The 14,775-nt window shown below is 40.1% G+C and overlaps 1 protein-coding gene across 3 annotated transcripts in view; it reads right to left on the bottom strand.

Annotated features, from left to right (window-relative positions):
* Pde5a (phosphodiesterase 5A) overlaps positions 1-14,775 on the bottom strand; it is a 125,897-nt gene that overhangs the window by 20,217 nt on the left and 90,905 nt on the right. For all 3 annotated transcript variants that reach the window (XM_004644248.3, XM_023704417.1, XM_004644249.2), the window contains exons 12-14: positions 8,376-8,522; positions 3,270-3,395; positions 1,330-1,424 (exon numbers count right to left, since the gene is read on the bottom strand). In XM_004644248.3, coding sequence (XP_004644305.1) covers positions 1,330-1,424; positions 3,270-3,395; positions 8,376-8,522 — 368 coding nt within the window. The remainder of the gene's footprint in view (positions 1-1,329; positions 1,425-3,269; positions 3,396-8,375; positions 8,523-14,775) is intronic.

The following is a 14,775-nucleotide window of genomic DNA, read 5'->3' as shown; positions in this document are numbered from 1 at the left end:
GAACCATTGTTGCATATACAAATTAACGTCACATATTAGCTTACATATCCGATGAAGTCTGGGCACAGTACCTTTTGTAGGAGATAGTTCTTTATATGGGGATGTTTATGACACTTTCTCTCTCAAGAATCCCCTGGCTAAGAAAATCCTACAGTATGTTGTCACTCATTTACCAGTAAGGAAAAATTTTAAAAATCTTTGGAAAAAAAATTCTTGGTTTCATTTACTCAGTCCACAGGGATGCAGGAAGAAATCCATCTCCAAAACCACTTTGTTTTGAAGTTATTATTACTCGGTTCAAATGTGCTTTGTGGTGTGTGAAAGCAAGATTCTGCGATTTATGACTTTTTCCCAGGACTTTTTTTTCTTTTAAGAAAGAATGTGACGTTTCTCCAGATGTTTTTTCCGGGTAATTATTTTTAAATAAACAGAGGGGAAAAATAGACTGGTGTTGTTTTTCTTTCTTCTTCTTCTCTATACACTGAGCAACACAGCGTCTTGGAGCAATGTACACACCAACAGTCCAGCTGCTCATAATGCAGGTTTGGTTTGAAGCCAGGCATCACGGTGCAAGCTCCTCTGATCTTTAAGTTGTGCTGACTGTGAAGCGCCACATGGTGTCGCTTGACTATGCTATAACTCTTTGCGTGTAAGGGTCCCTTCCTCAATGACTCTCAGTGCGCCTGGGAGCCTTAGGATTGCAATCATGTGGCAGAACACAGAGACAAAGCACGCGTCACCTAGTAGTTCTTCAAAACATTTAGGCTTCCAAGAGGAAACCGCCAGACCGTGGTAGTGAGACAAGAGCTATCTTTTCCCATCCAAGGTCAGCACAGGACATAGTTGTTGCATTACTACAGTTCTTTTTACATGAAGCTTTCTGTTTATTTAGATAAAGGGTCTGTGATTAGAGAGCTTTCTGAGTTGTCCTCAAGACATCAGCCATTTGGAGTTTCCTTAAAGACATCCATCTACTAGTTCAATCAGTTGCATATTTAAAAAAATGTTCAATAGGAAATAATTCTCCAGCACTATCTCTTCTATCTCAGGGTAAAATTCTATTCCCTTTGAATGAGTCTAAATAATTTTCTAAAGTTCTTTTAAGCTTTTTTTTTTTTTTTTTTAAACTTCAGGACTGAAACATGATCAACATTTTATCAGACTTACATTATTTTTCCATTTCCATTAAATATAACCAGAGTAATTATGGGAGCTTGATCAATTGAAATTTTGAACCATCAATTTTTCCCCCCTGTGGTTTTAATTTAAAAAACACAGCCCTACAATTTAACGAAACACTTCCTCGTGTTGCTGGATAAACCATCTTACCGCTGGATGTATGAGTTGTTCACACCACGGTGGTCCAAATCGTGGCTGAGAGCAGCAATCAGCAATGCCAGGGTCTCCAGGTCCGTCAGCTTGTTCTACCCGGTCGGAGGCATGCGAGGAAAAGAAAGAAAAGACACACGTCGGCAAAGCGCATTTGACTAGGTTTTTTTCAGTAATCTTTTTTTTTTTTTAAATCAAAGCTTTATGTATTTCGTTATATTCACCCTAGACTCTAGCTTGTAGGGAATCAGCTATACTTTGTCATTCACAATAGGATTATTGCAAATGTTACTTAGCAACAGAAAAAGCTGAAAAGCTTCACAAAAGAATAATCTGTCCACTTACAGTAAAATCACATTTTGTTTTTCTGTGCTGGAGCTCAAGCCCAGGTACCCATATGTGCTAGGCCAGTGCCCTACCCCGAGCTACATCGCCAGTCCCAGTGTCACTAATTCTTAATTATATGCATGTGGGAGAATCATAATAAGCTGTCAATAATCGCTCCTTCTCTTTTGGTTCCCTGTACATTTTGCTTCAACGTTTGCTGTGAGTTGTTGTATCCTCAAGGGATGTAGGTGAAGTGAGTGCTACACAAAGCAAAATATATTAGGAATAAAAGTTTGGCTTTGAAAAGTTGCATTATGCACGTTCAGACCAAGTATAGGTTAGTTTTTAATGTCTGCCATTTGTGTTATCTGCGCATGTTCCCCTTCATTAGAAAAAATAAAGCACAAGTGAAGTCATCATGTCAGCTCTATCAGGCATAAGTTTTTTTTTTTTTTCTTTCTTTCTTTCTTTCTTTCTTTCTTTCTTTCTTTCTTTCTTTCTTTCTTTCTTTCTACAGGGTCTCACTATGTAGTTCGGACTTGTAGTGATCCTCCTGTCTCAGCCTCCCCAGTGCTGGGATTATAGGCATGTATCACCACGCCGGGTTTTGACCACCTTCACACGCTGACGGTTGGCAGGGCATTACTGGGGATCAAACTCCAAATCTCGCTCTTGCCAGGAAGGTGCTTATGCCGCAGAGCTATCTCCCCAGCCCAGTCAAGCTATTTCTCACCAGCATTTCCTAGGCAGCATTTGCTATGGCTATTTCATAGGGCTTCTCAGATGATTGTTTGCTTTTAATTTGATGATGGAAGTGAACCTAAGGCCTTGCACACACTGCACAAGCACTCCACCCAATGAGCCACCCAGCTTAAGCACTTCTACTAGATCCGCTCAGTCACAATATGCAATGGACAAGAACATTTTTAGAATTTATTTTTTTAAAAAGGGCATGGAAGTTCTGAGTTGAAGAGTTACATGACAGATGCCTGGAATCACTTACCTAGAATAACCAGCAGAGTCCTACTGAAATTAGAATCTAAAGACAGACATGGCTAAAATGTGGTCTGGAAAGGAACAACTTACTTGAACATTTTCTGCACTAAGCTTCCTTGCAGACAGCCTCTGACCAATGTATAGGAAAACAAAACCCTCTCTTTGAAATAATAGACATGTGTGAGTGCTGCAGAGAAAATACCACAGCGGGCCCTGGGCCTCCCCAGGAAGCCAAGCATGGGACTTGGGTGGGTTTTGAAGAATGGTACTCTGGAGAAGTTGAAGGTGAACAGGAGGAATGTGATACTTTCTCTTCACATTGCACTGTCATATTCTGAGGGAAATTTTCACTTTTCCAAAGACTATAGAAGTATAACAGAAAGCTATTTAAAACATTTCTAGTATGCCATATATATATATATATAATGAAAAAAGTTAGCAACTAAGTATATTGTCATATTAGACCTCTTTAACAAACTGTGACTTACTAGGTAAGTGGCAGTAAGTCATTTTCAATCTCCACTAGTGTACATTAAAAAATACTTGAAAGAATATGTTGCATATTTTATTGATAGGTTTCAAAATGTCTTAGAGATATAAGTGACTCTCAAAAGTACCTGGATTTTGCCTGCTTTTAGGGCAGCAAACATGCACTGGGCTGTGTTAAAGGCATGCCTCCAGTTGTGATAGGCAACATTCTTCCGATAGTTCTTCTTAACACTCAAAATCCATCTGCAAAGAACCTTCAGAAAATAAAGCACAAAGAGTAACAGGAACTGTCGATGCTTATTAGCTATCTCCAAGGCATAGCACGAAGCATTTGCATCTCACCCTTATGCCTACAAGGGAAGCAGTATTAGTTTGATTTTTTGACAATGGAAGCAACTTGGGGACGGGGCCAGAATTCAAACTTGAGCAGTTGGACTCTAAAGGTCATCATGGCAACTTAGATGTAAAATATACAACATCTCTAAGAGAGGTACTTTTGGCATGGGCAGGACACTAACTACCCTTTTACAAGATATTGGGTGCTGTGTCATCAATTAGAAGTTTAGAAAGCCACACATGAAGGAATTCAGCTTAGGAGAACAGTTCTTTCATGCTCCTAAGCTGTGCACTTGTGAAGGTGTTCAAGCACAAAGCTCTGGGTAGATGAGGGACAGGGGAGAGAGCACACACACGGGCAAACCACAGCTACAAGTCCTAACACCGTCATCGATAAGACTTATGTCCTTTTGAATTACGCTGAAGCATCCAATGCAAGTGCTTCTTGGCTAACAAGAAATAAAAATTTTAAGATAACGTATGCAAAATAAAGCTGGGGAGTTTATATGAAAAATAAGTGTATACAAAAGGTGATGCAGATAGGGGAAAAAAAGGACTGTGCTGTTAAGCAGGCCTCCTGGTTGGGTCTAATTCAACTTCTAAGTGCAGTGTCAAGAAAATCCCCAGGACTCATGGACCCAAAGCATGGCCAGTCTGCCCCTTGTGCATCAGACTATCTCTTTGAAAATCTGAATGGTTTTCTATACTTTTGGGGGTTTTGTCAAAATAAATCTCTGCTTCTCCCTGCATGCACTGTAGATGCTCTAAACACAAAGAGCACTGTGCAGGGGATCAGAAAAGTAGCAAAGGATGTTTTTCTTCCCGTACTCAGCACACTACGATGAGCTACAGAAGGAGGCCTGGACAAGGCCTCAGCAGTGTTGCTAGAAACTGGGTAAGGAAGGCCCAGCAGGAAACCAGTGCTTTCACCTGTTCCCTTTGCCTTTTAGGCTTTTTTTTTGTCCCTCTTCTGTAACTCAGTTCTCAGGGAATTCTGGTGACAAATACGATGTCCCCTAACCTCTGATGCTGAGCTATATTACAAGGAGAAAATTTCTTTGCGCCTAAGATTGACATATATTCACCCCAAGTACAATGCAAGCTTGACCATTTCTGCATATGATCTGTCAGGAGGATGGTGAATTAATCTTTCATGAAAAATTTAGTAAAATTTGTGAGTTTTCTTTGATATGGTTAGAAACCATAATGGCATACTGAAGAAAATCACCTGTGATTCATTAAAACAAACAAAAATCCCCAGAAATTTAACATACGGACATATCCTTTTGTTTCTTCTAAATTGATAGATAATTAAATATGCATATGTGCCATAAAATCTGAATTACCAAATTGACTATATGAAACGTAACTCCTGTACACTACTACACATATGTTAAGATGAACTTAATAGAATTGGACAACTTAGTGGCTACAATAGTTGATAGATTTAAGTACAGCTTTAGATAATGTTATCAGGATATTTTCAACAGCAACACAAGAATTTTGGGTCAGCTTCTCCATGTCTGGCAATACCAGCTGGGTGCTAACACCGCGCTCTGTACAGGACTGTGAGGTCGCCGTTTTCAGCCTAGCTTAGACGGCTCTGGAGAGTGCCTCCCATAATGCAGAGTCCCCAACAATTATCGCAGCTTCCCAGAGTGGTACACTGCAGATGTCATGGGAACAGGAGAAGAGCCCACTCCGAGCTCGGCTCCTGCCTGCAAACTCAGTCTGCAGTGAAAAGTGGCAGACGTGCACGTGTGACTACAGAAACAAGCATAACTCTGGACGCATGAATTTATGCACTGCCAGGCAGCGGGGCAGAAGGCATGAGGCAATCCTGGAGGACTTCGGCAGAGATTTTTTTTGAGTCAGGCTCTAAGGAAGAGAAGAAGAATACATGGTGGTATAAAATGCAGTGGGCATAATTCAGAGGACAAATGCACACAAAAGGCAGAAGTTGAAAATAAGCAGCACATGCAGATTCGTTGGAGCAAAGTCAAGAATCAGCTTCAGAAACTCAGAAGAGGCCTGGTCATGACCACCACAGAGTAACCCAAGACTCTGAAGACAAGTGGAGGTTTAAAGCTCTACTCTTCAATGTGAACTATTCTTTATCAGGGCAGATTCGTGATGTTCACCTCCTCTCAAGCAACAGCATTTTAATTTTATCATCTTAAATAACAATAATATCTGAAATAAAACAGAAGAGGTGAATAGACAAGACGACCAGTCAAAGTAATGGTAATGGTCAGGATGATGTGGCTCAGAGTTAGAATAGTGCCTATTCAAACAGAAAAGGAAAGTAGATGAATTACACATTGAGATGAAATAGTTTCCTATGGATAAAAATCCAAGAAAAGTGAAGAATAAAGACTGTTAGAGAAACTCTGAGTGTTTATCTTTTTTTTTTTTTTCATGTATTTCATACAGGGTCTCTCTACAGAGCTTGGACTCCTAATAATCCTCCTGTTTTCAGCCTCCCCAGCTCTGGGATTACAGGTGGCTGGCTCAATGCACTCAGGATGAACACGGGCCCCTGTGCTTGCCTAAGCAGGTACTTAGTCCGCTGAGCTATCTCACAGGCCCTTCATTATCTTTTTTCATTCAGTCCTCACATGCTAAAAGCCAAAGAGGAAATCAACTTATTTCTGGGGAAGACTTTTCAAACTTTCAAGGGAACTATTACAAGTTTCCAGTATGGGAGCTCTCAAAAGAATGGAAAGGGAACAGAGACATTGTCAAACAGAACTGAAATTCTCAAAGCTAAGCTCAGAAATGAGATCTTCATCCCATTAATAAAAGAGGCTTTTAACAGTGAGCCCTATACTATACCACGGAAAGGTGATGGTGGTGACACCCAAAGGAAAATTTGGCTTATGAACACGATAGTTGACACATACTCTACACCTGGGCATGAGGCAGACTATCAGACAGAAGTATAATCTTGCCTGCAAACATCACACAGATGTATGGGCCTCACAGCAGGGAATGTCACCACTAATCCTGACAGAAGAGGAAATAGAGAATATGAGAGATTAATTGCCAAGGGATACAAGATGATCACTGGGGTATCTGCAACTTAAATTCCTTGAGTTTTCTAGTGCATCATGCTGCCTTGATTTCTTTACTTATAAAATGAGGATAATAATAACAACCAAAGGACAGTTCCTGTTGTTAAAATAATAAAATAATTCAATGGTAAAAGTGAAGTATTATTGGTCTACAGACAGGTGTTCTGGGTCTTGATTCAAGAAAACAGAATACAAACTGACTAACATAAAAAGCATTTAGATTTGGGCCAGCAGTAGCATGGGATGCAGTTATGTTAATCTCAGCTGTGCTTATTTGCCCTTAGCTTTCTTTCCTAAGTGAAAGCCCTTTCAGAGTAGGGACAACTCATGGTTGAAGTGTAACACAGTGCTGAGCATACGGAGGATGCTAAATGAAATTTTCTTTCTTTCTTTTTTTTTTTTTTGCTGAACTGGGGATTGAACTCAGGCCCTTGCGCTTGCCAGTGAAGCGCTTATTCTACTGAGCCATCTCCTAGCCCCCTAAAATTTTCTTGAATTAATAGAAAGCTAAGTAGCAAAGGACTTCAAAATACATAAATTTTAAATAGGAAATATGTACATGGAGAACAGATAGTTAACAGATTAAAAAACAAAGCAAAACATGAACGGCATGATTGCTGAATTATTCTTCTAGATAGTTCTTTCTAAACTTTTTTTTTCTTTGTAATGGTGGTGTTGGTAGTATTATTGAACCCAAGGCCTTCCTATAGAGCTGCATCTCTAGCCCTTCATATTTTTTATTTTGAGACAAGGTTTTACTAAGTCAGTAAGTTGTCCAGGCTGCATATGAATTTATGATGTTATTGCCTCAGCCTTCTATAGCATGCTACCATGCCTGGCCTTTTCTTAATCTTTTTTGTTTTATTTTCTTCAGTACTAGTAGTCAAACCAAAGGCTTGGTAGTTGCTTATTCGACAAATACTCTATCACTGAGCCACATCCCCAGCGTTTTTTGGAGCAAGGTCTTGCTGAATTTCCCAGGCTGGCCTTGAACTTGCAATCCCCTTGCTCCCACCTCCTGAGTAGCTGAGATTACAGGTGTGCATCATCACAGCCACGTCTCCTTTATTCTTTGATTCTGTATAGATAGCCACTAGGAGACAAAACAGAATTCCTGTAATAACCAATATTACAAGGTATTGATTTAAGTCTTGCTGTTTTCTGAGAGGTGAATAAGGTAACCAACAGGGTTCAATACATTTTCATCTCCATTCCAGGTGACCCTGTTCCAGCCAAGAGTCTGGCCGCATGTCAAGTGCCTGCACTCCCTCACTGCCAGAACTGCTCTCTCTGTTTTGGCCCTTCTGTGTACACTGTTATCAAAACCTTTGCAACTGGATTGTGTTACTTCCCTGCTTAAGATTCTTCAGTGATTTACAGTATTTTCAGGATGAAATCCAAATTCTTCTGAATGGCTTACAAGGTTCTATATAATCTGGTTCTTTAGTTCCTCTCCAGTTTCTCTTGTGAACACCCTCATCCTCCACCAGCGGATCCGTCTTGTGACCCTGCCCCTAACATTCTGCTGTCACTGCTAGCAACACACTCCTTTGTTGGTTGACCTGGCGCTGGATATATGGCAGGAGCTCAATGTCTTTTTACTGGCTGACAGTTTGCATGAGATGACAGTAAAATGATTACTGAAATGTAAAAATTCCTAATTCATACTACTGTCTCAAACCAATTCTCTCTATTCTCTGTCTGTCTCTGTCTGTTTCTCTCTCTGTCTGTCTCTCTGTCTCTGTCTCTGTCTCTGTCTCTCTCACACACACACATACACACATACACACACTGTCAAAGAACAGCTGCCTCCTACCCTCCTACCTCATATTTCATCTGGAAGTTCTGCACAAGGTTGAGATCAGTAAACATCCGAATTGTGCACAGTGCTGTTTCCAGGTCAGACAGCTCGAAGTCACTGAAGCTGAAGTCCGTAATTTTAAGAGTCTGGGCGGATGGTACCACAGCAGCCTTAGGTAAGGTGAGAAAGACACAATAAATAAAGTTGTTCATTAAGGGCAGGGGTGATTCATTTTTTGACTTGGCTACAGGGAAATAGCACACTGTATTTTGTTTTTCATTTCAATGTCATTACACTTGGGTTTTTTTTTTTTAATTTTTTTTTTTAAATAAACTGAATAACTAATACAGTTCCAGCTAGGCTAGGCAGAGAAAAAGAGAAACTTGCCATTCTGGCATTATACTTAAAACAATATTAAATATACTTAATAATCATACACTTAAGCAGTATTAAAGACTTCAATAATACAGCCTTTTTATACCTCGCTGGCCTTATTTATTCAACAAATATCTATGGAGTAGTTATTCTGGAGCTGCCCCAGTGCTGTAAGATTGGAATCGACTAATAAGTGAGATAAAGACAGTGTTCCAAATGGTAGCATTTCATTTTCAGGGCGATCTTACAAAATAGATACTCCAGGTCTATTTTTTTTCAGCTACAAAAACCGAAGCACAAAGAAGTTAATTTTCTTGTGCACGCTACCCTCACTCGGTGTGGAACAGGGCCAGGTCTACCGACTGGCCGGCTGTCCTCCTCTCCCATGACAGTCTGTCCTGCGCAGATGACCAGCGCTGCTCTGCTCACATTTGCTTTGCCCAGGCCTGATCAGGAGGCACCTGTTGTGCGTGACATAACACCAGCCTGGAGATTCTGATTTAGTAGCTTTGGGATAGGCTTTGAGAAACTGGTTTTGATTTTTGGAGGAAAACATGCTTCTTCATTGAAATCCTTGGCTTTGATTTTACAGCTTATTAAGTGTAGCAAATACTTACATTTTTCAAACATACTTTACTCTTGTGCATCAATGCCAATCTTTTTGTAAAGTGTTTCCTCTTTTTAATTGATATATTTCTTTTCTAAGGTGTTCTTATCTGGAGGGTGAAATGAACCCCAGAGCTAGCCTCACCCTGCTGAATTACATTCTGTATACCATTACTTATATTCATGTTTTTTTTTTCCTGTCTCCTAAACAACACTGGGATCTACAGGCAAGGCTTTATTTTACATACTTTTATATCCACAGTCACTAGTGAGTTTTATTATTTTTTAAATATAAGTATTAAATGAATATCACAGCTTGCTTTCAAGAAACCTTAATGTTTTTCTTGTCTTCTTTTTTATCTTTTAAAAATTTGTATTAATGAGCGTATAATAATAATTGATAAGACATTAGAAATGGTACACCTTTAGAACACCAAGATGAGAGGTATTCAAGATAAAAAAAGAGAATAGAGCAATTGTTGTTAGCTATTCTTGTTGTGAAAATCTGTAACATATGCAATGCAGTTTTACCCTGATTCTGTCTTTGTTTCTGCTATTTGCTTCTGCTTTTGTTTTTACTCTTCAAAATAAAATAAAATAAAATAAAATACTAAGTGAATAGAACAGAAAAATCTGATCATTTTTGCTTAATTGTAGTCAATAAATTGTATTCTTAAAGTCCCAAATCTTAAAAGAATAACACCTACTAACCAGTGTTAGAAAACTGTCTGACCTGCAAGGGCACTTCAGTTTCTTTTCTTTGGTATTAGTTTTTGTTAAATTACTAAATCTATTGTACTGTTTAAAAATTGGAAGAATTTAAAATCAACATTCCAGCTTCTCCTGAAACACCAGGACATACTGAGCTGTTTCTTTCCAAGCAGCCTGCCCGGGGGCCAACGAGCCCTGGCACCCTCTGCACGAGTGGAGCCCGTGCAGGTTCTCTCCTAGACTCCTGTGGGGCCCCGGGGGCCTGGGATTTGTGGGAACCCCACTCCTCCACCCCCAGCCACCTCAGCACTTTTTAAAGTGTTCTAACTGAGTTGAGATTAACCTGATGAAAAAAAAGCTTTTATTTATTTTGGGTCAGAGAAAAGAAATACTAAGAGATTGAAGAAGATTCCCAAACTTAGATTTCCTGTGGGTATCTGAGACGTCACTACTCTGCTTTATGTTCATCTCTTGTGAGTAAAAGAAGCCAAACTAATAATTTATCCTAGAGACACAGCTGTAGATTTCTCTGCAAATTTGGGGTACATTCACTGCTCATCTTGGCCTCCAGAGCTCACTTCAATGTACCACACTTATTTAAGATTTCAATGAAAGTTCATATTCTGACAAACCTTCCCCCAAGAGGCCAATTCACAAGGAAGTATGGATTTTCTACGGGCTGACGCAGGGGAAGAGAGAAAGGAAAATGTTTAGAAAAGGCCTTCATGGTTTATGCTGGCCTCCAGCATCAGAGATGAAGCACAAATGTGATTCTGGAAAGCACGAGGTGGAAAAAGCCCACCTCTTAACTCAGGGCAGATAACAGCTGCTTTCTCTAAACATACTCTCTAGGCAGGAGAACAGATGTTTACTTCTCTCCTTAGGGCATCATTATTCTCCTGTCAGGAAGTTTCCTTTTGCTCAGTCCACAGAGCCTGCGCTACAGGATGCAGCAGCCAGCCCGTCCACGCCTTTCTCTCTTCTGCACTAACTCTCAGCTTTGCTCCCCCGCCAGGAAAGGATCCTCTTCTGCTTGTTTGCTCACGCCATGACTCAAGCTTCCTGAGCTGACCCAGTGGGACATTCGAACATGCTGCTAAGAGCCTGGTCAGTGACACAGAGGTTCAGAATTCTGGGACTGATTACTAATGAGGCATGAGGAAGTCAGCAATCTTTTACACTCACATAATCTGCTTCTTTGACCATTGCATGGAAATTCAACTTTCTGTTGGTTTTGGAGAGACTTGGGGTAACAGTGATGTTAAGTAAAACATATTATTACTTACTATACTTCCTTACCATTTCGTAAAGCAAACTATTCCACTCTTTGCTAATAGCAGTGAATGAAATACATGTTATTTTTAAGATAAGACATGTATATTCAATTCTAGATATGTATAGATTCTCTTTTTAATGATGGCTTTATTGATTAGACTACTCAATGTGAGATATTTAAGTTTGATTTTCTTCAAGAAACTATAATTTACTAGATTATGATCTGAAAGGCTAACAGAAATAATGCAGTTTAAAGCTTCTGGATAATAATAAGTTATTTAAATATAAATATGTACATCTTAACACATCCAGTTCAAAACCCCTACAACTGTAATGCCACCTGCTACCACTAAATGCTGCCTACATCATTGTAGGAGAATACATATACTAAGTTTCAGGCAGCAACATTTAGATGTTGTACAGTTTTATTCAAAAGTGGTTAGGCATTGGTAGAGCTATTAGTGTCAAATTAACAATACATGAAATGCAAAAAATAGACAAAACTCATTGGATTAAAGATGGACCCACCAAACAGATTAGTGGTGCGCATGCACGCGTGCACACACACACACACACACACACACACACGAGACATGATCAAAAGCTGAAGTTTAAAAAATGAGTACTTAAGTTGATTTTATTTTTTTATTTATTGTGTTTAGTACAGGATCTACAGGGTCTCACTACACAGATCAGACTCATAGTGATCCTTCTGTTTTCAGCCTCTCAAGTGCTGGGATTATAGGCGTGCGCCACAAGGCCCAGTCTCAGTCACAGTCTCAGAGCGCCTCGGAGCAGTACTGGCACAGCAGGCCAGGGATTGAGCCCTGGTCCCCCGCGTCCCTGTGTCTGCCTGAGCAGGTGCTTTAGTCTGCTGAGCTGTCTGGCCAGCCCAGTACTTAAGTTTAAAACATGTGTTTACTTCCCCTGTCTCTGAGCTCTCCTATTCTACTGTTCTCGCCCCTCTCAGGAGCGGTTCTGCCAGTCCTCTCGCACCTGTGTGCTTTCTTGCACTGTCCTGGCCGCCTCAATGTCCTGAATCAACTGAAAATGTTTACCTTTCATGGCAGTTTGACTTTGGGAACAAGTCTGATCTGGCGAAACAATGGGTGCTGGCACATCGTGATGTTTTCATTGACAGAATTTGCCATACCGGAAATGACACAGAGCATTGTCATGATGGCTATCAAAACTGCCCACTTCTCAGGTCATTTCCTACGCACATGGTTTCTTAAATGCTTTATGAACCTGTGTAATATTCAGAGTTCTCAGTAGTATTCCTGGGAATAAACTCCCCTGAACAATTCCCTCAAGGTCAGAAACAACCGACATCACACTGAGATTGGATCTTGACTGACAGACTTTCTCAAGCAGAGCTCAGTTATCTCCATTGAGAGATTTGACCGGTGGTCAGGATCATAACCACAGACCCAAGTTTCATCTTTCATGATGAAATTTCTTAAAAATCTGGCATCTAAAGAAGCATGCTTGCCAGCTCCATGAAATGTGGTCCATGATTTCTATATAGTATATTAAAACACACTGACTGACCGCACTGAACAAGATGAAACCTGTACACACTATTACGAATGCTCCATGTGCTGTGTTTGCAGATCCAGGCCTTTCTGTTGGATTGCACTCGCAGCTGTATTATGAATATGTAAATATTTGACCTCGGTCTTTTAACTGTCTCTGCTATTCAAACTAATAAAATAGTTTGTTTCTAGCAAGTCTGTAGAGAAAAATCTTCATGAGTCATATTTCATGACTGCTTTTCTAATACTGTCACTCTTTCATCATTCTTGAAAATATTAAAAAAAATCATCAACTCTGGGAGGGAATTCACTAAGAGTAGAACTGAAAATATCTTTGGGGGTAGGATTGTCTCAGGCTAAAGGAAACAGTAGTCAGATTTATAAAAAAAAATTCAGTTTCTCAGGGATCTTAAAACCCATTGTTTTGAATATCTGCAATCTAGTACAAAGTTAAATATTGAATTGATCATCCACTGCTACAGTCTTAAATCAGCTACCACATTTGTATTTCTTTATGCTTGCTGGTCATAAGAAGAAAACTCAAAAAGCAAAGGAAAGCATGTGGTAAAATGGCATGACAAGGGGCTGGGGGCTTAGTTCAGTGGTGTAGTGCCTGCCTGGGAAGTGTGAGGTCCTGAGTTCAATTCACGATACCCCACTCCCCAAAAAGTCATGTCCTGATGCTCCGCCAACTACCACCTTGAGCAGCGAGGTTAAACTCTATGCCTACTTTTTCTTTTTCAAGAGAATTAAATCATTTATTGATTACACATGTCAATGGATGATACAGAGCTTCAAGCCCACCTATCATTGTATTTGGTACCATTATTCAATCTATATATATAGGATATGCCAACAATCATTTTTATAACCAAGTAGCTGACTGTTTGCTTGGGTGACCTTTTCCGTGGTCAAATTCAGAGGTCACAACAGTAACTGTGAGTTCAACTACACCAAGGATTCTGAAGACAATGATTTCTTTAACCAAGCAACTGTAAAGAATTTTAAATGGAACCTGGCATCACCCTGAAGGAATTCTAACTTCATACTGTTGGGGATGTTAACCAAGATGGCTTCAGAGTAGACTAACTTTACACAGCACATTTTTAAAAAGACACATTTATTCAGCGTCATGATCAGACTATTATATTTAGCAACTGACAGTATGGGTGCAAAAAAAGGTCTACATTAAAACCCTTTGTTGGAATGCTTTACACTTTCCACAGAACAGAAACTAAAATAACCTGCTGTACAATTAGTCACAAATATAGTGCTTGAGTTTTTTGCCCATATGCATGAGTGTTGTCTAAAACATGTCTTCTTTGTAGCAGCTAGGCCCTGCCATCACTGTGCTTGGCTGAGTTCACAAATCTGTTGTGACCTGTAGCTTCCCTGTCACTTCTCTGGCTCTGCTCTCCTGCTAAGCTTTGTTTCCTGGAAGTGTTTAAAACCTTCTGCCACTGCCATAGCTACTGTGGCTCCTGGAGCCCCCATAGCCACCTTGATTTCGTGGTTTGGTAAAATATTGGCCTCCACCACCATAGGACCCAGAGCTTCTGCCTCCAAAGTTTCCTCCCTTCATGAGTCCAAAATTTGAAGACTGACTGTTGTAATTGCCAAATTCATTGTAGCTTCTACCACCTCCATAATTGATTCCATCATTACCAAATCCATGGTAGCCATCTCCCCTGCCACCATATCCACCACCAAATCCACCTCAACCACTGAAGTTTCCTCCGCAACTGCAACTGTCATTGCCACCAAAACCTCCTCCACAACCACCATTGAAGTTTCTGGAACCACTTAGACCTCTTGGGCTAGATGAAGCATTAGCCTTCTCCTGCTTGGACAGGGCTTTCTATCACTTCACAGTTGTGGCCATTCAGTGTGGTATTTTTGAATGACAGTCTTATCCACAGAA

Source organism: Octodon degus, unplaced genomic scaffold (assembly GCF_000260255.1).
Source record: "Octodon degus isolate 3935 unplaced genomic scaffold, OctDeg1.0 scaffold00196, whole genome shotgun sequence".
Lineage (NCBI taxonomy): Eukaryota > Metazoa > Chordata > Mammalia > Rodentia > Octodontidae > Octodon > Octodon degus.
Note: the sequence above shows the minus strand (reverse complement) of the source record. Positions and strands in the feature narration are given on the sequence as shown.